The 25,683-nt window shown below is 37.1% G+C and overlaps 1 protein-coding gene across 1 annotated transcript in view; it reads left to right on the top strand.

Annotated features, from left to right (window-relative positions):
* TRHDE (thyrotropin releasing hormone degrading enzyme) overlaps nt 1-25,683 on the top strand; it is a 429,130-nt gene that overhangs the window by 304,419 nt on the left and 99,028 nt on the right. The window contains exons 8-10 of the mRNA XM_062202069.1: nt 14,732-14,797; nt 15,417-15,604; nt 21,794-21,882. Coding sequence (XP_062058053.1) covers nt 14,732-14,797; nt 15,417-15,604; nt 21,794-21,882 — 343 coding nt within the window. The remainder of the gene's footprint in view (nt 1-14,731; nt 14,798-15,416; nt 15,605-21,793; nt 21,883-25,683) is intronic.

Genomic DNA, 25,683 nt, shown 5'->3' with positions numbered 1-25,683 from the left:
TAAAGGGCTGGCACCACGGCTCAATAGGCTAATCCTCCGCCTGCGGTGCTGGCACCCCGGGTTCAAGTCCCACTCGGGGCTTCGGATTCTGTCCCGGTTGCTCCTCTTCCAGGCCAGCTCTCTGCTGTGACCCGGGAGTGCAGTGGAGGATGGCCCAAGTCCTTGGGCCCTGCACCCCATGGGAGACCAGGAGAAGCACCTGGCTCCTGGCTCCAGATCAGCATGATGCGCTGGCCGCAGCAACCACTGCGGGGTGAACCAACGGGAAAAAGGAAGACCTTTCTGTCTCTCTCTCTTACTGTCCACTCTGCCTGTCAAAAATAAATAAATAAATAAATAAATAAGTAAATAAATGATACTATTTATTTATATTCCTGAATCAGAGAGGAATAACTTCTTCTGTTCATCAGTTTTGACTTCTTTTAATATACAGCCACTTACTAAATCCTTATTTTTTGCCTCTGATTTGGGTAGTGTTAATTGACCACTGTGACTATATAGCATTAACTAAAAAGCTTTTCTTATTATAGACATATATCTCTATTTGATCATCCTGCAGGCATTTACCCAGCTCAGTGGGAAGACTTATAAATTTATATTTATTAGATATCTTATATTACTTAAGGACTCAGTATTTATTACACATGTTAGCTAATCAGGTTAATATTATAAAATGATATTTCTGATCACTTTATTTAAAGCGTATCTTTGATTTTTAGGCACATTTGGTTGATGGATGAGTGTACTCATGTATGTATGTGGATGTGTGTGCAATTGCATGCTGATCAGCTAATATATACACACTTGGATACATTTTCCTAAAAACTGTCTCTGACGGTAGACATTACCATTTGGTTAGATTGCTAGTTCAGAAGTACAATAAACTTGCCTCGGAGGCATTTTCTATAACCTATTTAGCTCCTGCATCAGCAGTTTTTTTTTTTTTCTTTTTCCTTTTTTATTTTTCTTCTTATTTTCTATTCTCCTTTTGAAACTATGTAGCTGGCAATATTACAAATTTGGCTCCTAAAAATATCCCTCCTAAGTTGTGAATACTTTTCTCCTCATTACTTATATTTTCATAGTTGTTTGATGGTACTATTCTATAGTTTAATATAGGTTTTTTGAAAGATTTTATTTATCTGAAAGACAGAGTTACAGAGAGAAGTAGAGACACAGAGAGACAGAGAGGTATTCTTCCATCTGCTGTTTCACTCCCCTAATGGCTTCAACGGCCGGAGCTGAGCCAATCTGAAGCCAGGAGCGTCTTCCAAGTCTTCCACGTGGGTGCAGAGACCCAGTGTCTTGGGCCATCCTCTGCTACTTTCTCAGGCACATTAGCAGGGAGCTGGATCAGAAGTAGAGCAGCCGGGATTTGAACGGGCACCCACGTGGGATGCTGGCACTACAAGCCAGGGCTTTTAACTGCTGTGCCACAGCGCCAGCCCCTATTCGATAGTTTAATGCTGATAATATACAGATGTATCATGTAATTTTGTTTTGTGAGATCTTTGTGGCTTTCCACTTTTTGCATAATAGCACTCTAATAATCTTTCTTATTTATTTATTTAGAAAGTCAAAGTTAGAAAGAGAGACAGAGATCTTCCATTCACTGGTTCACTCCCCAGATGTCTGCAACAGCCAGAGCTGGGCCAGGCCAAGGCCAGGAGCTTTTCTTGGTATCCCACATGGGTAACAGGGGCCAGAACACTTGGACCATCTTCCACTAATTTTCCCAAGCCAATTGAAGGGGGCTGGATTGAAAGTGGAGCAACCAAGACTTGAACTGGCACCCATATGGGATGCTGGCATTGCAGGCGGTAACTTTACCCAGTATGCCACAATGTGGGTTCCTTTAATATTCTTTGAATTAAGGATTTTCTCCATGGATATTTGATTGTCACTTCATATATTTCAAGAAGCATGTCATTTTTCCTCCATAAGATTAAAACACTATTTAATTCTAGAAATAATTTTGAAAGTTTTCTTTTATTATGCACTAAGTAAATATCAGGTCTTATAGGTGTTCAAAATCAGTTTTGTAGTCATTTAGGAAGTAAATATGCCATTCTTATTTTAATATATATACTTTTATCAGAAAGAAATTTGAAAATTTTATGTACTTTCAATTTGTATTTTATTTTATTGTTTTATAATATTTTTTTGTTTTACTCATTTGAAATTGAAGTCTTATTCTTCTTTATAATGTGTAAATAGATGTAAAATAAAAATGAGACATGTTTTTACTACAAACTTTTTTTTAAAGATTTGTTTATTTATTTGAAAATCAGAGTTACACAGAGAGAGAAGGGGAGGCAGAGAGAGAGAGAGGTCTTCCATCTTCTGGTTCACTCTCCAATTGGCCGCACTGGCTGGAGCTGTGCTGATCCAAAGCCAGGAGCCAGGAGCTTCTTCCCAGTCTCCCACATGGGTACAGGGGCCCAAGGACTTGGGTCATCCTCTATTGCTTTCCCAGGCCATAGCAGAGAGCTGGATCAGAAGTGGAGCAGCGGGGACTCAAACCAGTGCCCATATGGGATGCCAGCACTGCAGGCTTTACCCACTATGCCACAGTGCCAGACCTTACAAACTCTTTTTTCTGTGATAACTAGTACCTACTAATATTTTTGTGAAAACTCAAATGTTATAAAATAGTGGCTTTAGAGTAGTGTTTCAAAGACCTATCCTATTTTAAGTATTTGGAACCTGACTTACAAAAGTTTCAGAAACAGTCAAATTTTGGTACTGAACCTGATTTCCTTTTGCAATTAGTCTCCTACACTCATCCTCACTTTTCTGCTCAAGGTCTCTCCCTGTAAAAATAGTTCTACTTCGGCTGATGCTGCGGCATAGCAGGTAAAGCCGCTGCCTGCTATGCCAGTATCCCATTTGGGTGCCAGTTTGAGTTCTGGCTGCTCCACTTCTGATCCAGCTCCGTGCTAATGCTTCTGGGAGAGCATCATGAGATGGCCCAAGTGCTTGAGGCCCTGCACCCACATGGGAGACCCGGAATAAGTTGCTGGTTCCTGGCTTCAGATTGGCTCAGCTCTGGTTTTCATGGCATTTAGAGAGTGAATCAGCGGATAGGAGATTTTCTCTTGGCCTCTGCTTCTCCTTCTGTGTAACTCTTTCAAGTAAATAATTTTACTTGAAAAAATAATTTTAAAAAAATTTTATAAATAATATTTATAAATAGACCATAATTCTATAAATAATAATTTTATATATATAGTTGTTGAATTATTATTAAATCATTATTAAATTATTATTACTTGAAAAAATAATTTTAAAAACTAATTTTATAAATCATTTTCTTTCCATTGGATAATAATATCATGTTTTACTGTTAAAGTTATTTCTGAATGCATTGTGTTAATAAAGTCTTCCTACACCAGCTTTCCTTAGTTTTTTTCTGAAGTCCACGTTGTTCATTCAACAAACTTGTTAATTCATTAATTTATTCCACATATACTTACCATGCACCTGCCTATTTCAGATACATGATAAGTTCAAAATATTTAGGGCATGCTGTACATAGTAAATGTTGCCCCTGATCTCATGATTTCTATAATATGATGCTGAAGACACAAAATACATAGGAAAAATTAGTACATGTTTGCTAAATATGATCGGTACTAGGAGGGACAAAACAAAATGCTGTGAGACCATGAGTGGGTGGGTTGGAGCAACTTAGATGAGGTAATAAGAGAATCCATCAGGACAAGGCAGCATATGTGCTGAGGTCCGAAGGAAAAGAAAGAAGTGTGAAGGAAGGGAGATTCGTGGAAGATGGGGGGGGGGGGGGGGGGCATGTGTAAAGGGATGAGGAACAGAACCAAGCCTGCCAAAAGGAACAAATTGGTGTGGATGAGCTGAGCGTGTAGTGAGGACAAGAGGTGAGACAGGGTAAGTGAGCAGGAGCCAGCTATCTGATCAGCCTCTGCTGAGTAGGGTGGAATGTATCCTGAGTGCAGTGGAATATTACCAAACAGTTTTAAACTGAATGCGACATAGCTTTTTTCATATTTAAAATAAATCTCTGGCTAAATATAATAACTCACTGGAATTGGGGAAGTCCAAGAGATAAATTGGGTAAATAAATAAGAATTAAAAAAAAAATTCAGGTGAAACATTATTGAGGCTTAGATAGTTAGCAAACAGATAGAAAAACTTGGGTGGATTACAATTGTGCTTTGAGGTAGAATTAAATGGATTTAGGGTTGGACTGGGTGAAGAGTGTGTGTGAGTTGAGGAACAGAAAGGAATCAGATTCAGTGAAAGATTCTGAGGAATGCTGAGGACCTGAAAGGCTATTGCAATTGGAGGTGGAGAGATGAGAAGGCCCCTGCCTAGGAGAATGAGCTGGAACAGCTGAAGAGGCAAGTCAAGCACCCAGAGCCAATAGGAAAGCTGATCTGAAGAATAGGAAAATGGCCATCTAGGTTCAGTATAACAATGAGGTGGCGGCCTGCTCTGTGAGGCAGCAGGTTAACGCCCTGGCCTGAAGTGTCGGCATCCCATATGTGTGCTGGTTCTAGTCCCAGCTGCTCCTCTTCCCGATCCAGCTCTCTGCTATGGCCTGGGAAAGCAGTAGAAGATGGCCTAAAGCCCTGGGCCCCTGCACCCGCAAGGGAGACCCGGAGGAAGCTCCTGGCTCCTGGCTTTGGATCGGCACAGCTCCGGCTGTTGCGGCCATTTGGGGAGCAAACCAGTGGATGGAAGACCTTTCTCTTTGTCTCTACCTCTCTCTGTAACTTTTTCAAATAAATAAAATAAATCCTTTTTAAAAAATTAAAAAAAAAAATGAGGTGGAGTAGGGTAAAGACCGAAAGGTGTTGCTTTTGTAGACTGCAGCTTTGCTGGGTTCAGTGGGAGGAGTTACACTGTAGATAGGAATGTGAATGTGGAGACAGAGAATGTAGAAAAATGTAAGCAAGGAAATAAATCAGAGAAATGGGGTGAGTATGGGAGGTTTTTGTTTTGTTTTTATAAATGTGAAATGGCTGTTCTGATTTTAGGCTAGCAGAGACAATGAGGGAGAGGATGAGGCTGATGATGCAGGAGAAGCGAGGTAGCCTTGGGACATTGGCCCTTGAAGGGGAGAAAGGACTCGTTAGTAGCAGACACAGTACCACTACATCGGGAGACCTGGGAGAGGGGAAATGAGGGAAGTCTTTCCTAATGACTTCGGTTTTTTCAGTGTTTTTGTTTTGTTTTGTTTTGTTTTTGTTTTTGAGGTGATCAGTAGCTGAATGAAAGTGAGGTGGGGTGGAAGGTGGAGAAGTTTGAAGATTGAGTATTGAAAAGAGTTGCAAGATACAACCTGAGAGCTTTGAGTGCCTATTGGAGTATGGTGATTATGCATATACAATAAAATTAAGCTGTTCAATTGTATGATTTTATCCTGTGACTCAATTGTATGCATGATGGTTTGGATTCAAATAGGATTCTTTTTTTTTTTTTTTTTTCCAACCTAGTAGCAGTGAAGGACTGAGCTGCGAAAGAGATAATGGCTTTTCCAGGAATTGGTTAAGATGAACTTGAAGTCTAAACTTCCACTGATTAGGGAAGTAAGGACAGGAGGGGTCCGATAGATAAGTGTGAAACTATAATAATTGACCAGTATACTATGTCAGCAGTGATTTTAACAAAGCACAAAAGAATCCCCTTCACTTTTGAGCATACGGGGAATATAAACTGCCCTAATGGGATTCCTCCTATGTCATGCCCATTAATGTGAAAGTATCCAAGGAACATTTTCAGTTCAGAATATGTGGTAAAGATCCGTCTGCTGTCACCCACACTGATATGCAATCTGATTCATGGAATGCACTGCTGATGGGAAAGAGGTAGCGAGCATCCGTGTTTCTTGAGTTCAGTGTATATTTCTTGAGCCTTCCTACTCTCTTGAAGGTTAGTAGAGTTCTGCTTCATTATCAGCTTGGTTAAGTCTGTTCCATGCTGCTGCGTTTAATTGTTTAATTAGTGCTCCCGTTCTGGGGGCGTCCATCAGTGGTCTTGTCCCCGTTATACAACTCAGAAAAACAGGTGCTCCATCCCTCAGCTTGAGGACCTTTCCCAGACTTAGGGAGTTTTCTCCAAGAAACTTTGGTGTCAGTTTTTCTCTTGCTCATCTTCTCCTTCTCGTCTAAGCTCACAGTTTCTTCTACTTGTCTTCCTGAAATACACTAGAATCAACTCCACTTACAGGTCTGAGGCAATGAGATGTAGTGGAAGTTGCTCTCCTCACCCTCTTTCTCCTCCTCCTCATCTTCCACCTCCTCCTCCTCCTCTACCTCTTCTTCCTCCTCCTATATTTCCCTCTCTCAGTATTTTAATCCTTACAATTAGCCCATATACTTTTCCTATTGACTTTGTAGAATACATTGGCTGTTGGATGTAGACTTTCATCTTTTCCATTGAGTTTGCTATTAAAGTGACAAAAATTACGTGGGTGTTTTGTATACAGGCATTTTTCTCTGTGGGGCTGACAGTTTTCTAAGTGCTCTGTTGTATGTCATTTTCTGTGCAATTCTGCTTTTTTTGTTAATAAATAACTTATTTTTAAAAGATTTATTTCATTTGAAAGAATTACAGAGAGAGGTAGAGACTGAGGTCTTCCACCCGCTGATTTACTCCCCAAATGTCCGCAACTGCTGGAGCCGAGGCGATCTAAAGCCAGAAGCTTCTTCCAGGTCTCCCACGTGGGTGCAGTGACCCAAGGACTTAGGTCATCCTCCACTGCTTTCCCAGGAGCATTAGTGGGGAGCTGGAATGGCAGAGGAGCGACCGGGATATGAACTGGTGGCCACATGGGATGCAGACCCTGCAGCCTGGGGCTTTAACCCACTGTGCCGCAGCACTGGCCTCTCCTGTACAATTCTTACCAGATATACAGTCTATTATTTGACTGTTTCAGTTGAAGAAATTAAGGTTTAGAGAAAATAGATACCTCATCCAGTATCACATCACTGGTAATGATCAGGCTGAATTTTTATCTGGTTCTTCTGAATCTATATGCTACTTCTTTCTCAACTAAATTACAGTTCCTTCTCAACTACTCATGACAATCAGGGCTGAGCCAAAAAAGGGGGCGTGAGAGGGAAGCTCCTTGTACATTTCTACAATCTAAAATCTTGATTTACAAGATTTTTACTAGCCAGCATAGAATTTATCTATTTTTGTGGGCTTATAGTGGTTAAAGCCCTTTATCAGGGCTTTCAGAAAAAGCAATTCAGAAACTTCAGTTTTACCAATACATTCACTTTATGTCTGAGAAATATTTCAGCCTAGCAGCAAAAGTGAGAGGTGGGGATATTTTAGTACCCAGAACACCCCGTAAGCTATAACATTGCTGCTATTTCACTGACAGGTGTAGTCGAGTTGTTCTGGAATGGGGAACAAAGCAAATAGTGGTAATGTTGTAACCCTGGCAATGTGCCTGCATGTTGTGTCAATGGCTTGATCTATAATTAGTATATAAGAGACAATTGAAAACAAATGTCATATGATAATATGCCATTGCCTGTAATTTCAAACAATAACCAAAATCCTTTCATGTGCTGGAAGGTTGTTTTGATTGGAAACTTTGATTTTCCATTATATTTAGTAATCTCTTACAAAAGTATACTGATTTTTATAAAATTTACATTCATTAAGTGGAGTAATGGATTTTTAAAACATGTAAAATGGCTTTTCTTAGAGAAACATTGGCATTCTCTCATTTAAACAAGTCACTCCTAAAGGTAAATTTAGGGTAAACACACATTGAAAAGATCAGAATTGGAATGGCATGCAAACAGTGCTAATTTACTTTTCAGCTATTGTTCTTTTATACCTTTAAATAGCTTTCTTTCCTAAATGTCACCTTTTTGATTTAATTGTGTCTGGTCCCTTGTAACTGCTGCACCTTGAAAAGTTTGGTAATGGCTTCTATTACTCTGAGTTTCCTTCTTGGAAACCTATTATATTTTGATAATAAAACAGTGTTTTCATAATTATACCTTTGTATCTTTAATTCTTATCTAATGGAATGAAGTGTAAATATTACAGCTTTTATTTTTGTATAAGTTTCCTTCAGTGTATTTTTGCTCATTTTTACTAAATCTCATAATTTCCAACCTGCCTCCAGGTATTAACCAAAATAAATATCTTGGTCTGTAGTCCAGCGTTTTTAGGTGCTGGTTGGTTATCTGTCACTATTTCAGTCTCCTTGCTTCTGTTTCTCAAGGTCACAAAAACGTAAAACCATTCTGTGAAGCACATGGGCCATACTTCAAATGAATGTTATACAACTCTTGTGTGACATCACTGTGATGCGACACTTTTAATCTGCTTTTGCTGTTGTTCATGGATTTTTTTAACAACAACTTACTCTAAAAATGTATATACCTGGAAGTGTTTAAGTTCAGAGTATTTTTCCCCCAGTTTAAAAGCCCTCTTTTGGAAGTTTTGTGCAAATTGTTTAAGTTTTGCTCTTGTTTATGCTGTCATTCCTTGTCTACCCGTCCATGACATTTTCTTCATTCCATTTCAGTGTTAACCTCTTTGTCCAGTCTTCTTGGCTGGCTCTTTTTTTTTTTTAGTTTAAATATACATCTCTCCCCCAACTCATACCTGCTATTCATAATACAATGAAAATCTAATAGATTTACAAAATAGAACTTGATTTTTTTTTATCTTTTCTTTCTTCAAATACTTATTTAATAGTGATACTTTTAAAAATGTAAAAGTTTTATTTTGATTACATTAGTTATATATTTATATGTTATGTGACATTTCAGTACAGATTTGCAGTGTGTACTAGTCAAGCACATTTCCCTTTCTCTGTCATTGCTTTATGACTGGAGACTTGGATCACCTTTTCTATTTGGTTAGAAAATATCTTATAGTTTTATGAACTGTGCCAATTTTGAGAATTAGCTATTGTTTTTCTTTCTGATGATCACAAGTGTTATAAAGGTATTCTTGTTTTGTAGCTATCATCCGCTGGAATTGTATGAGTCAGAGTCCAGGGTTGTAAGCAACAGAAACAAACTCTGGCTAACTTAAACACAAACAAGTTCGTTGGAAGGATGAAGCATAGCCCATAGAATCCTTTGGAAAGCTGATGAGCCAGAATTACAAAGCAGTGAGAACTAAGAATTAAGAAATCAAGAAAGCTAATCAAGGTCATACCGAAAAAGTGACTGGTTCTGTGCTACCATTAGCTTGCCTACCCCTGCACCCTCAGTGCAAGGGTTAATGTATCATCTTCTGGTTTTTTACATGACTTCACAGTTGTAAAATGTCAGAGGGAGGCCAGGGCACTTGCTTAAGCTGTGAGGGTAAATGGAGAGTTTTGGTGTTTTGTTCCTTCCACTTCAGTAGTGGGAAGCAGAGCCCTTGTCTTCTCCCAAGATTCCATAGTGAGTTATTGCTTCCACACAAAAGCGGTGTGTAAATGCTGGAAAGGCAAAAAATGACAAATGTTCACTACAAATTTTTTGAGGTACAATTATTCTTGATAGAAAGCAACCATATTTCAAACCCTGACCGCAGCCTTCTTGTCACATGGAAAAATCAGAGCTTGAATTTACCTAGTATTTAACAGACTGTTCTTACCCATGGAAGGCATCCTACTTGTCAGTGTCACTGTGGCTCAGTCATGTCAGAACACATCAGTGGCCTACCCATAGCTCGTCACCCCTTCTTTCTTGTTACTGGATTTTGTTTAAGTTCCAACACTCTTCAAGGGCTGTATGCTTCAGAGGTCTGTGTGCTCCCTTGGGTAAAACTTCAAACACTGCTACCTTAAACTGGAGCAGTAAGTGTTGGCTGGAGCACAGGCTACAGTTTTGACGAATAGGATATGAGGGAGTTTGCTGTAGGTGGTAAGGAGAAAGTTCCCTGAATTTTAAAAAGAGGTTCTCAGGAAGAAATTCTGTCTCCTCTGTACAAAGTGGTGTCTGAATGTGATGCTTGAGATTGCTACCACCACAAAACTGAGATGAAGCTAAAACGTAGGTAAAGGGGATGGTGGGATATAATAATTTCAGAGACAAATGACTGTAACTCTGTCCTACTACTTAAAATGGAAAAGAATAAATATTGCCATTTAAAAAGATATTTTACCGTGGACTTTTTTTGTACTTCCAGCTAACCACATATACACAAATCCATACAGTTCATATTGACCATTTATGTGGTTGATCCTCTGTCAAGCATGTTGAAGGCCCAATTAAATGAAGGAAAGTGTACTGTATTATTTCCATATAAATATTTGAAGAGAATAGCGTTTATGTCTTAGGTCTCTCTTTTTACTTTCCCCTTGTCTTTATTAGTCCCATTGGCTTATGTACATGGAATATTATGAGCCATGTCACTTGTTATCCAAGGAATAAAACAAAAATGGTCTCATTTACAATAGTTTACAATACCTTGATCATGTCATATGGAATTCTATATCCTGGTTCAGGTTTTATCTGTGCCAAATATACACAGATATAATGAATTGTGCCCCATATTATATCTAAATAAGACATTTGGGGGGAGTCTGATGGATATAAAAAAATCTGAATAGCCAGTTATTAAAAGAAAGGAATGTTGCAAAAAGAAAGGTAAATCATACACATGTACTGAATAGCTACTTGGTTCTAGAGTAGGCACGAAGATAGTGGGTGAACAGTGATCTAGTGACTGGTTCCTTACTCTCTTGGAGTTCACAGGCTGCATGAGCAGTCTAATAAACAGGCAATTATAACACAATATGCTATAAAATTCTTTTATATGGTACAATGCATGAGCGTTAACAGAGATTAAACTTAGAACTAGAAAAGAAGTTGCAACAGGCAGAAAGGATTCCTTAAGGAAATGCATCAAACTTGAGCCCTGAAGAGTCAATTGGATTTAGGTAGGCAAAGAGGAATAGCAAATATTAAGAATTATGTGTGCACAGAACTAGATAAGTGTGAAAATTTGAATTGAATCATGGAGCAATGAGTTAACAGATCAAAGTGGAGATGAGCAAAGGGGCCAGATCATGAGAGACGTTTTAAGTGGCATTAAAGTGTTTGGACTATAATCTGAATATATCAGGTGTTCATGTGTGTATGTGAGCAAAGGTAACCTGACTTCATTGTACACATTAGATTTGAAAGGGATGGAGCGGAAGTGGCTGTTGCATTCTTCCAGGTTAGGGACCAAAAAGTGATTATAAAAAAGCAAGGGAGCAGGGACTCTCAGAGGAATCTTTAGCTCATGGATCATTATTTGAATGTGGTGGAAAGGGAGAGAGAGGGATCAAGAGGACTCACTTGAGATGCATGGAGAAGTCATCACAGGGGAAGGGCTGTAAATGGAGCTGACATAGGCAAGGACCTTGGGTTCAGTATTAAAGTGACTCTTAGTTATCTGTCCAGCATCACTGGATTTCTGGATTTAAGTAGGCAGTTTTTTGCATGGTTATGGCACTTGGATATGGACCTATCTCTGAGGTCCAGTGTACTTATTTATTAAACGATAATAACATCTATTCATAATGTTGTTGTAGGGATTGAATGAGATAAACTATACAGCAATTTATATAATACAAAAATCAAATATTATTTTCATGTCTGCATTCTTTATTATTATTAATGATACTTTTCCTTCTGTTACTCAGTATTCCTACCTATAGCCTGGGATGAATTGAGTTTACAGCTAATGTCTACTGACTACTCTTGAGGTACTAGGTACTCTTTATTCTTCTAGAAGTGCACTAAATTAAAATATTTACTTCTCAGAAAAATTATATGCAATACTTCTTGTATTATCTTCATTTATATATGTGAGGGCAAGCCCAAGGAATTTTTTTTTTTTTGACAGGCAGAGTGGACAGTGAGAGAGACAGAAAAAGGTCTTTCTTTTCCATTGGTTTACCCCTCAATGGCCGCTGCGGCCAGCACACCATGCTGATCCAAAGCCAGGAGCCAGGTGCTTCTCCTGGTCTCCCATGTGGGTGCAGGGCCTAAGGACTTGGGCCATCCTCCATGACACTCCCGGGCCACAGCAGAGAGCTGGACAGGAAGAGGAGCAACCGGGACAGAATCCAGCGCCCCAACCGGGAATAGAACCCCGGGGTGCCAGCGCTGCAGGTGGAGGATTAGCCTGTTGAGCCGTGGCACCACTGGCAAAGCCCAAGGAATTTAAAAAGCTTACAAAGGATCATAAATTTGTGAGCGTTAGAACAGTATTTGAACTGAGACAGTCAGACTGCCACTGTTGCATTTTAAAGCACCGTGCTATGCTGCCTTTCCCAGAGGTAGATGTGTCTAAATACACCCCTGCATAATGTGCTTTTAGCTTTTCATCTGTCTATGTTATTTGTTATGTTCTCTAAGACTATTCTAGTGGCTGTTTTTGATTTATTCCTTTAAATAATTCTACTAGTTCTGAAATACCTACCATAGAGAACACACAATTCCTTTTAGTTAATATTAAAACATTCTTTATTTCATATTTTATTTGTCAAATCTAATATTGATTGACTTTCACACACACAAATGTTTACATAGATTTCTATTTCAGATTCATGTCTCTAAGAATTTCATATTCATTGACCTATAGATTTTAAAGAAACTTAAGTTCTTCTTACTCAGTTACATACCAAATATTTGAACTCATCTTTCCAACTGGTAGTCATCATGCCATGATTTCTACAGTTTCAGACAGAGAACTCATCTTACACAGATTGTATCTCAGTGCTTATGTTGTTCTTAGTAACCTTTTCTTCACCACAGTTTCCCTAGCACCAAGAGGTTGCCTGGCACGTGCTAGCTAATTCATACATTTTGTTGAATGAATGAGTAAATGAGTGATTATCTTTTAAAAATATAGTTACTAGACTGTCCTCTAAGTTATTTATAATTTTGAAAGTCACAGCAAGATTTCCTTAATTCAAAATACAAATATTTTTTGTGCGAGGATAAGGCTAAAATTACTAAGGAATCATTTTTTAAAAGGAGTTCATAGATGAAAAATACAGGGAAGTATTTGAATACCATGTAAATATGAGGCTGCTGGGAATCCAGGTAGGCAAGATAACTTCCCTGAATACTGAGATCTGCAGTTGGGAGTTGCTTGTATAATCACCATTTCAGCCTGTGTGAAGTGGAAATCTGAACCTTATTCTAGATGGTGGAGAGAACCAGGCACTCAGCTGATGATCAGTATTGGGACAAGGTCAACTCATGTAATGAATAACTAGACTTACATATAGCAGATTCTACAGTTGTACATTGGAACTCATACTGTCCCTTTGTTTTCCCTTTCTTATTATCGTACCTACCAGCACTGTCCATAAACAGAACCCAATAGTAAATAGTTCTAATTTCAGTTATTTTTATTATATCTAACTAAAATAATATACAAATGTATATTTCGTAAATTCCGTTGCTGCCTGATTTATTCATATAAGTGCTAAAATACAAAAAGAACAAATTAGAAAGCTAAATATGAAATAATCTATTTAAATTCTGGTCCCTGGGTTCATGTTGAAAAAGCCTCATGTGGCATATTAAAGCCAAATTGATTCGGAGTGGTTATGAAGATACTATTTTTGTCAACAACATATGATGATGATGATGATGATGATGATGATGATGATAACGATAACTTAACGGTTGCTAAGACAGTGTTGGGCATTGCAATCCCCAGGCATCTGATTCAGTGGGAGCTGCTATTTGCTGCGATGTGAGTTGCCAAGAAAAGCTGAATCTGTCACAGGTGCCACAATTTGTATTTCAGAAAATTTGCTATCCTGACTTTAATTATCCCCAAAGTACCCCACTCTGTAAAGTACTAAAAAGAGTCAGCACTTTTTTCTTCAGTTTCAGTTCTTTGATGTAAATTAGGATTTTGTCTACTACCTACATGTTTTAGAGATAATAGAATTTCAAATGAAGGAGTGGGCCCTTTGTTTTACATCATAAAACACTATTTTCCATTCATTTTTCCACTTTGAAATTAGAAAAAGAACACCAGGTAACTATGAATGAGTAACACATTAACTGTGAGACAAACTACACTTAGGAGGGAACAAGGCATGAATCAGAAAATGTGTATTTTAAACAGTAATGGTTGAAACTTAGGAAGTACTAAGCTCAAAAATTAAAATTAGGATTTACTTTTTCTTACTAAATGCTAATGTGTGCTTTGGACTCATGGAAACAAGTATTTGTCATTTTTATAATAGACAGCCTTTCCTTTGCAAAAAGACTAGGAAACTGGAGACAGATTGTGGAGAAAGTAAACTTTTGGCAAAGTAATCCCTTCTAACATCAGTATTTATCAGCCAGCCAATTTTTTCTTTTTCTTATTCTTCCATAAAAGAATATATTTTTCAATACTTTAAAATAAAAAATTGATGGGAAAATTTCCTCTATGTCTTTCACTGTAGAGATGGTTTCTTCAAAATTGGCTGAGCTTGACTTGTTCAATTAGATCTTTGACCCTGGAAATCCTTAAGACATGACTTTGGCCATAAAATCATTTTTAAGATATTAATATTGTTTGATTATTTGATTAGGAAGGCTACTATAGTTAAATGTGTGTGGAATATTTTTAAATGAGATTTTTCATCTTTTTGCATGTTTTTTTCTTTGTATTAATACAATTCCAAAACATGGAATTTGTAAATTAAATTGAAAAATAAATGTGCTTACTGGTAATTGCTTAACCTTTGAATTGTAATTACTACTCTATATTCTTTTAGGATTATTTAACCATTCATAAGTATGGCAATGCAGCCAGAAATGATCTCTGGAATACATTGTCAGAGGTAAAGTATAGAAAACTCACATAGCAAACTTCTACTTGACTATTTCATTTGAGTTTCTAAAACATTCGTAACTTTTGTTGAGACTGACAGTTTCCTTTTACTATTTATGTTCCCCAGTTCCTCATATTTTCTTTCCTGTTCTTTGATTTGATACATTATAAATAATGGGGCTTAAATTTGTTAAACTGTGAATGCTAATAAAAATATCTTGTCTACTTTCAAGAATAACAGTACTTCTGAAATATAATTTTAGTAGGGTATAATTCATGTAAAAGAGAATATTGAAATATGACAAGACATGCTGGTGATACTTAATGATGCTGTTATTACTTGCTTTAACAATAAAGTATATTTAATTACCTGTTATGTGTAAACTTTAATGTTAATAAAACTTTCATGTCTCTATATTTATATATACATATGGGAAATATATACATATAAATATTCATGAAGCTTAAGGCAAGAAGATAGTTTCACTGGTACATTGTGTTAACTTCACTGATTTTGAATGCTTTCATATTTAGATAAACTTTAAAGGTAAAAATGAAAATGCCTTAGTGTTAATTATGTTTATAATGCATGTTTATAAAAACTAATTTATACAATTTTGCTTGTAAAGGCTTTAAAAAGAAATGGAAAATATGTCAATATACAAGAGGTAATGGATCAGTGGACACTCCAGATGGGCTATCCTGTCATCACCATCTTGGGAAATACAACAGCAGAAAATAGAATAATAATTACCCAACAGCACTTTATTTATGACATCAGCGCTAAAACTAAAGCACTTGAACTTCACAATAACAGGTACAATACTCTTTAATTACATGCCAGATATAGTTTTTGTGTTTCCTTGTTTATATTTAACATTTAAAAAGCATTGATAGCATGGTTATATGGGAAATATAGTTTTAATTTTTTCTTTATTGATATTTCATTTTGATTATTCTTTTACTCCTGTTCCCTATGCATTTTAACCCTTAGCATGATAACACACCAAAGTTATTTATTTCAGAAGATTAAATTTTAAATTATCTCGGTAATTTAAAAATAAATAAAATGTGATTTTTCACTTTTCTCCATATACATTTCTTTCTTTTTTTAAAGATTTATTTTATTTATTTGAAAGATGGAGTTACAGAGAGAGGTAGATCCAGAGAGAGAGAGGTCTTCCATTCTGCTGGTTCACCCCCCAGATGGCTGTAATGGCAGAGCTAAGCTGATGCAAAGCCAGGAGGCAGGAGCTTCTTCCAGGTCTCCCACGTGGGTTCAGGGGCCCAAGGATTTGGGCCATCTTCTACTGCTTTCCCAGACATAGCAGAGAGCTGGATCAGAAGAGGAGCAGCTGGGACTGGTAGGAGGGCTAATATGGGATACTGGCACTGCAGGCTGTGACTTTAACCCACTATGCCACAATGCAGGTCTCCAGATAAAACATTTCTTGAATTAAATTCAAGAATATTTGATGTTCTTTTGTTAATTAAATGAGCAAACAGATTTAAAAAACAAATGAGAAGACAAACTAGCAATCCAGGAAATCTAATTAAAAGAAACAAAAATCTAAACTAAATACTCTCTGAGTCAAGAGAACTCAAAATAGATGCCTAAAAATGGTCTAAATATCAGTCACACTAAGTATCAAATAGGCTCACTTTTCCCCGTTTTTAGTATTTACTAACACTAAATAGGCTGTGTGTGCATGTCTCTGTTGTTACTTTTTCTCTTAAAACACTTATTTAATTACTGATAATTCAGATTGTAGGGTTTCTTTCTTTTTTTCTATTTTGTGTCTCATTAAAGGTTGAGCCAAGGAAGGATAGTAAAACTTAAATCTACCAGTTTCGCTTTTTTATAAAATATGCTCTAAGAGGCTGGGGAAGATGGGGCGGGGGAGAGGTTAAAATTAATAAATATAAAGAGAAGTGATGGGGCTAGTCATAAAACTACACTTGAATCTGATTTAGGAAAGTAGCACCCTCTCGCTCGCTCGCTCTTTTTCTCCTCTGTGTGTGTGTGTTCGCATGTGTTGACCTTCAAGACATTGTCCTTTGCAATTTAACTGTTTGGACTTGTGGAATATGGTATTTATTGCCATGCCACATTGTCGCTGCTGTCAGGATCTGACTCTGTCAGTGCTTCTCCACCCAGGCTGCGTTTCCCACAGCTGCCAAGTGCTGCTTCATATCGTCTACCGTCTGGCCCCGGGCTAAACATGCGTAGGCATGAACCCGGCCTTGCCAAGAAGTACATAAAAACTACTGACTGTGGCAAAGTTAGAGAGATTCAGGCCAGGCCTTTGAGAATGCTCAGTCTGACACAAGCATCACTGATGCAGAAAAACATAAAGGACATGCAGATGACAGAACAAATTTTGAACAAAAATACTCTGTCAACCTATAAGGCATTTCAGATGTCTAGCCACAAGTCTGGCTCTTTAAGGGAAGCGTCCCTTGCAGTCAGTGTAAGCATGGGTAACGTCTAGGCAGCTTTGGTTTTGCTGGAGTGAAAAAATCATACAGACGACTTTGAACCCTGAGAACGGGCATATAAAATATGAAGTGTAAGGTAATATACAGCCTCTCATTAGTCTAAAAATGATTCTCTACCTATTTGGAATGAATGGAGCTTATTGGTGACAATGCAGTATTCCATTTTTTTTTTCATTATTGATAATTTAATTCACCATAGCATTCTGGACAAAGCTTCAGGACCAATTCTATCTGGCCTTTGTATACAACTTTCATGGATCTTTGTTACACAATGCAAACAGTTGACATAGTAAAACCTGTCTCCCACCGATGCCAGAAAACCTGTGAGTTGTGGATATTTTCTGAGCCAGGATCATCAATTCTTTATCTTCACTCTTCTAGCAGACATAAGAACATCATTATAACTTGCCTTAGAACATTTTTAATGTGTCCAGTAATTGTCAATTTCAAATGTGATATTTATATTTCAGCACAGAAAGATCTTTCCATAATTGATACTTGCATCAAGTTAGTTGACATGTAGTAGAGTTGAAATTATGCGCTAGAGTTTGGGTAGTTGGAAAGCTAGGACTTTGTGTAGCCTCTTTTTTCTTTATAAAGTTAACGTATTGCAATGTTAATGTCTCCTCCTACACTGAGGAGTCTCTCAGAGTTCTATGCCACAGGGAATTATATTCACCTCCACAATTTTATTTTCCTTTCCTTACTGACCTGATGACAGCTGTCTCTGCACTAATCCTTTATTAATATCAACACCATTTTAATAAAGACTTTTCACTCCAGCCAAAATATGTACCTGTTATTTTCTGCCTTAATAAAGTCAGTAGACTAAATATTGCTTTATCTAAAAATGCAAACTACTAATGAATGGAGGTAGTTCCAGAGATTAATAAAGAAAAAAATCCTACATTTCTTTGTTCTTACCTTTATTTTAGAGCTTAAAATAGAATGGCTGAAACTCCAGTTAAACTTAAGTGGCTGGAACCCAATCTGACTTTCTAAGTTTTTTTTCTTGTCTCTTTTTAAGTTAACTCTGCAGTCTCATATTTCTTTCCATCATACCCTATAGCACTCTTCTTTCAGTTGTGTCTTGTGTCTTCTCATCTTTTAAGTTGTCATCACAAAACAACACACTTATCACACTTTCTCTTAAATTAAAATGAAATTTATGAAAATATCAAATGTGCATTATGTGGAAAATTGTGAAAAATAACTCATGCAGTATCACCAGTATGCAACTCAGAAGTGAAAACAGATCTCAAATATGCTTGGTAACTTTTAACTTCTGACTTGTCCCTGTAATAATTGATAGATTTATAATAGAGTACAAAAACTTTTTTAGGAAAAATAGAGAAATCTAGGTTGAAAATATAATGAAATGCATCAGTGCTAAAACTTTATAGTTAACTTCTTTTTCCATCTGAAGAGCTGTGTGGCCGGCGCCGCGGCTCACTAGGCTAATCCTCTGCCTTGCGGCGCCGGCACACCGGGTTCTAGTCCCGGTCGGGGCACCGATCCTGTCCCGGTTGCCCCTCTTCCAGGCCAGCTCTCTGCTGTGGCCAGGGAGTGCAGTGGAGGATGGCCCAAGTGCTTGGGCCCTGCACCCCATGGGAGACCAGGAGAAGCACCTGGCTCCTGCCATCGGATCGGCGCGCTGCGCTGGCCGCAGCGTGCCTACCGCGGCGGCCATTGGAGGGTGAACCAACGGCAAAAGGAAGACCTTTCTCTCTGTCTCTCTCTCACTGTCCACTCTGCCTGTCAAAAATAAAAAAAAAAAATAAAAAAATAAAAATAAAAATGAAGAGCTGTGTGACACAATCTTTCCTGTATGTGAGAATGATCATCAGCAACATGTAGCATTTATCTGAATCTCATTTTCCTGTACAGTGGGGATATTTTTCTCTTAAACTCAAGTACTAAAACATACCAGTTTTTATCATAATCTACAGTTATTTGGAAGAATACAGTTTTACATGCATGTAAAATATTTGTGTTTGTATAAGGGGAAAGCTAAGACGAAAGCAATTTTTTACAAACATCTTATGACCATGTTACAAATGAGACACACTTAATCTATGAAGACTTTTTAAGCATCATCAATTTTATATATTCCTTGTTCCTTTTAATTAATACTTATTTGACTTCACATTTCAGTTGATACAACTTGATGTAGTAGTGAAATCCTAAAAAGTCAATTTCATAATGTTAATCTCTGTCTTACCTCTCGGCCAATTTGATCTCCTTTATTTTATGTTAATTTAAGCCAATTCAATCCAATTCAGTGGCAATTAATAAAATGCCTCCTTATTTCTGAACTTCTCCAGATCTTTGAAAATCAGACCCTTAGTGGGGCATTTTTGTCTCTTAATTTTCCCAATTACCCAAAAAGAGATTAATTCTTTCTAGAAAATAGCAGTTAAAGAAAGAATTCTCTTTACTATTTTGTCAAAGATTTATTTGTTTGAAAGCAGACTTGGAGACAGGGAGGGAGGTAGTTAGATCTTCATTCCCCTGAAAAGGCGCAGCACCCAGGGCTGGGCCAGACCTAGACCAGGGCCAGGAGCTCCATCCGAGTCTCCCACATGGATGCAGGGTCCTAAGGACTTGGGCCATCTTCTACTGGTTTCCTAGGTGCATTAGCAGGGAACTGGATAAGAGTGGAGCAGCTGGAACTTGCACTGGGGCCTGTACGTGCTGCCAATGTGGTGGCTTAATTCATGCCACAACACCGGCCCTTCTCTGTGTTTGTTTCACCGTAAAGCTATCAGTAAGTTTTCGTGGTACATTTTCAGTCCTATGTTAAAAGCATGGGAAAAAACATTAAGAGTTTACCTGAGTTGTTCACTTAATAGTACCTAAAGAACCAATACAGATTTGGCTACTGTAAATTACTAACTTCCTGATTGTGCTGTAACCACTGGAGCATAGTGCAGTGTTTGCACATAGTTGGCAGTCAGAAAGGTTTCTTCCATTAAGCACTGTATATTTTTAAAATTTAGAATCTTACGTGTATTCTTTTGATATTCCATGGGAGATAGCAGTTGAAATTATGAATTTCTTTCAGGCTTCCATTTGAACTCTGCTATTACTGAATTCTGTTGATCATAAATGAAAACATGAAATGATAAAATAATAAACTGCACACAGCAGATTCAGAGGAGATGCCACTCTCCCCCACCTCCAGACGACAGGTTCCTGTGTACTGTTTATCACCCCAGGCATGTTCCCGCAGATTTTCAGTTCTCTGTGCACTCTCAGAGCTCATGAGCTCATCCAGTATCTCTTCTGACATCTCGAAAATAAAAACAGTGTTTCTCCCATGCTGAAGTTATTGGCTATACCTGTTGCTAATGGTGCACTGAGAGAGCGAATAGTCTGTGTACACTCCAAGGAAGGTAACAAAGTATAGTCACTGGACTTTTGTAAGACCATCCAGAAGCTGGCGCCATGGCTCAATAGGCTAATCCTCTGCCTTGTAGCGCCAGCACACCAGGTTCTAGTCCTGGTGGGGGCGCCGGATTCTGTCCCGGTTGCCCCTCTTCCAGCCCAGCTCTCTGCTGTGGCCTGGGAGTGCAGTGGAGGATGGCCCAAGTGCTCGGGCCCTGCACCCCATGGGAGACCAGGAGAAGCACCTGGCTCCTGGCTTCGGATCAGCGCGATGCGCCGGTTGCAGTGGCCATTGGAGGGTGAACCAATGGCAAAGGAAGACCTTTCTCTCTGTCTCTCTCTCTCACTGTCCACTCTGCCTGTCAAAAACAAACAAACAAACAAAAAACCTCCCTGGCTATGTGTTTGCTACATTTACACAGCATTCATGTACAAATGGAAGACTTGATTTCTGTCTTTTTAAAAAGGTAAATGTAATAATTTAATAGCTGAAATTCTTGACTGATTCCTGCATGTTGGGGATATTTTAACATATCAATTTGGAAATTCCACTTCAGCAAACAGAATATTGAGTCCCACAGTGTCTGCATTCCTAAAATGGAGGACCTGGTTAGTTTTGCTTTTCTTCTCCCTACTGAATATCTCTTGATGTACCATATTAACCTTTTTGTAAAATACGTTAATAGTGTCTCCCAGAATCCATAGACAATAAATAAGGAGAGCATTGAAATGTAAATGCATGAAACCCTGCAGTGTGTATTAATCTAAGATTGGAAAAATGTAGAAGGGAATTATTTTTAGGCTTTAATCAATATATGGTATAGCTCAGATTTATAGATTTTAGTTACTTTTTATTTCTAATGCAAAAATAAAGTCTACTTTTTTTCTAAGATTAATTGTTTTGTTGACAGTTCTCCTGCATTAAAATTAAAACTTTGAGAAGCAAAGTCCTCTTAACAGCGTTGAAAGAATGAATTCAGTTTTTTTGGAGGGTGAGGTCTGGGAAGTTTTTGTTACTTTCTAAAAAGAGCATAGTAAAAATCACACAGAGGGGGTAATTCAGTTGTTCTTGTTTAGAGGTAGGTCTGTTTATTCTTAAAGCTTCTTTTTTACTTTGCAGTTACCTGTGGCAGATTCCATTAACTATTGTGGTAGGAAATAGAAGCCATGTGTCTTCAGAAGCAATTATTTGGGTGTCTAACAAATCAGGTAAAATATATATTCTTCTCTGAAGAGCCATTTGGTTTCAGATAATTGTCTAGTAACTTAACCTCTGGTTTCATCTGAAATAAAATATGGATAAAGACAAATGATAAAGAATATATAGAGGAGTGATAATCCTTTCTACCATACCAGGTATGGTACAGTATAGTATTGTTTCTAAACAGTCTAATTTCAGTCTGTTTATATAATTATTGCATTTGTTTCTTTGATGATAAAGATGAAATTTAAAATGCATATTTGTTATACTGATCTTAGCTATTTTAAACTGCATTATTCCAAAGGCAATTAAAGTAATTTAATAATCTCAAATGTAATCGTAACTCTCAGTAAAGTAATACATCAAATACTGAAGTCCTGGCCTCATTGTTAGTCTCATTTTCATGCAGTGTTCTCTTTTACAAGACCAGCTTGTCTCTTTAAGGAATGAGAGAAGCAATATTCTGCATGGAATTGGATAATTGTAGGGTCAGAGGGAGGGGCTTAGGTCATGAAACCATCCCTTGGGTAGTGTCAAGCCTCAAGGTGCAGAGAGAGATGAGATTTTATTTTCTTTCTGAACATCTTCAAATGAGATGGTGACCTGTTTCAGTTCACTGTCAAGGAACTATTTCTTGAATCCAATCTATCTCCTTCATGTTAGAGTACAAAACAGGTCCCTTTTATTTCTGTTTTCCACTAGCTGGAGAAAAAGTCAATTATCATCTTTTATATAACATTCCATTTAGATTTTGATGATCAAGTATGTCCATATTTTTGTTTTTCTTACTCTTTTCTCATATGTTATTAATTGATGTTACCTTTTTAGTTTGTAAGCATCGTTTTAAAGTCATATTTTTTTTATTTTAATAGGGTAAGGTGTAAATAAACAAATACTATTTCTTCTAATCAGTGTTAGTATTGTAAGGGAGATATAAATGCTCTCTCCATTTTTATTCAATAAAAAGTTTTTATAACAAATCTAATCTGATTACTTGAAGTATAAACACTGAAAGTTCAGATGTATTTTTTTTTTCAGAACTTCAGGTTGCTGTATTTTTAACACATAATGGCATATTATGAAAATATATACTTTACCTACATTCATTTTATGTAAAGCATTCATATTCAGTGTAGCAGTGCATTGAAATGCTTGCTTCAAACTTTATTGATGTTTCTCCTTTTAAATTGTTTATTCTAACCAATTCTTTTCATTTCTTGGAGTTATTATTTCCTCCTTGATTCTGAATTGATTGCACCATGTTATTTGTCTTTATATTTCTGTTTTCCTATCATGCAGTTCTTTTGTTTACATAATTTCTTATGAAATGATGACAACAAAGACTAGTTATTGTAATGATCCAACTATTAGAAAGAAGCCTCCCTTCAGTAGGAGTACTAGGATCATGAAATAGAGCAGCATTCAGAAATAAAGTAAGATATTTAACTTTGGAAGGTAGAATGGAACTTCGAAAATTAGGAAAGTGTGAAGATACTGATCAAACTAGCCCAAACTTAACTTTTAGGCAGTGTGGGATTCAGGGCAAGTCTGACTCTTCAGTACCTTTTTCAACCCATTTCCTCTAATTCCTCTAACATCTGTAATTCATGATAGTCTCTTAACCCACATAGTGTGGAGAAAAGAGCCTCAGCTTTCCTTGACCAATAATTACTGGTTGTTGTGTTCAACGCATTCTTTCTCTATATCCTTTCATTATCATTAAGAAACAATAACGATGTATTGATCCAAACTGTTTTCCTAAAATATTACCTTTGTTGGTGTGTATAGTAATTATATGCAGCTGCACAGTTTGTAGAGTACATAATTGTAGAAGATACTATTTGCATAGATTATGGTATGAATGGTACACTTCCTCACCCCAAAGTTGTGCAATGTGCAACCTGTACAGTGTAATGTGTCATTTTCCATGAAATCACAGCAGGATCTCCTGTTTGATATAAACACCATCACAATTGAAATGTAAAGGCTTTGGGGAAGATGACCATACTAATACTGCCTGGAATGTTTTTTTGACAATTTTATAAAGATAAAATTCTGGAAGAAAGTTTCCAAGAAGGACCTAAAAAGATTACCCTCCTGTGTTGCCTTCTCAGTCCCATTAATGGTATTTTGTCTGGAGGTCCTTTTTATAAAATACTAACACGAGGCAAAAATTAAAACAAAAGATTATTAAATCCTACATTCCTTTGTAGGTTGTCATTTTCCTTCTTTGTAAAATATAGCCAACTATTGTCAGTGAAAATTGCTTCTCCATGTAAATATGAAGGAAATTTTCTGGTCAATTCGTATCAGCATAAGTTAAATTAATCTACATTAAAAATTTAAAAAGCAATATAAATGCTTTTGTAATTTTTGTTGTCAGTTGTCATAGTAATTTGATCCCTCAAAATATTAAGCTAAAGTCATTGGACTAATATAAAATATATTTGATTCAAAACATCATATATTCTTTATGGTTAAATATTTTAGCACCTTGGGTGACTTTAATTCTAAAATAGATATTTTAGATAAATTAACTTCAAATCAATTTTTAAGTCATTGAAAGCAGAAGTATTTATGTTTTTCATTGTTACTATGAAAATATCAAGAATGTAGACATTTGTAATGTAGTAGCTTGCCAAGCTAAAGCCAAGGAGCCTGAAACTCTATTGCAGTTCTCACAAGGGTGGCAAAATCCCAGATATTTGAGCTATCTTCTATTGCCTTCTCAGGTGCATTAGCAAGGAGCTGGACTGGAAGTGGAGCAGACAAACTTCAAAGTGTCTGCCTGTATAGGATGCAGGTGGTGGGTTAACTTGCTGTGCCACAACATTGGCATTATGGTTGATTTTTTTTTTAAATACTAATGCTTCTGCAGAAAACAAATATTGGGTAGACATGACTAATTCCTTTTTATTCCCAAATAAAGTATAAAATATAAAAATCTTATAAAATACCAACTACTCTATTCTTCAGTGTATTCTGTCTTGTGCCATTTGTGGTTCATTTGAAATATAATTTTAATCATTATTGCCAACACTCAAAACATATCTTCCGTACTTTTTATTGTGGTACTCAAGTACCATAACTCATTAGGCCATTGGAAATTATCTCTTTAAAATTCATTGCTAGCCATTAGTTAATCTGAAGAACATTCTAAGGATATAATTAATTATAGCCAAAGAGATATTTAAAAATCTATTATAGTATCTTTCAGGAATCATTTCTCCAAAGATCTCATTTGTAGCAAAGGCATAAAAATATTAATGAACAGTAATAACCTTTAGGTTTTAGCTATAAATTTGAAAACAGTAGATGCCTACATCTGGTCAGATGATATAGAAATCATAAGAATTATTTGCCTGTTTTAATATAAATATTACTTTCAATTTTACTTATAAGTTTGAATTGAGTGAATTTAGAAATTAAAGTTAAGGGGCCGGTGCTGTGGCTCAGTGGGTTAACGCCCTGGCCTGAAGCGCTGGCATCTCATATGAGCCCTGATTCAAGTCCCAGCTGTTCTACTTCTGATCCAGCTCTCTGCTATGGCCTGGGAAAGCAGTAGAAGATGGTCTAAGGGCTTGGGCCCCTGCACCCAAGTGGGAGACCCAGAGGAAGCTCCTGGCTCCTGTCTTCAGATTAGCGCAACTCCGGCCATTATGGCCAATTGGGGAGTGAACCATCGGATGGAAAACCTCTCTGCCTCTCTCTCCGTATAACTCTGACTTTCTAATAAGTAAATAAATCTTTTGAAAAAAAGAAATTGAAGTGAATCACATGGAATTAAATTAAACCAGCTATCCAAATGG

This window comes from Lepus europaeus, chromosome 10, assembly GCF_033115175.1.
Source record: "Lepus europaeus isolate LE1 chromosome 10, mLepTim1.pri, whole genome shotgun sequence".
Taxonomy (NCBI): Eukaryota; Metazoa; Chordata; class Mammalia; order Lagomorpha; family Leporidae; genus Lepus; species Lepus europaeus.
Note: the sequence above shows the minus strand (reverse complement) of the source record. Positions and strands in the feature narration are given on the sequence as shown.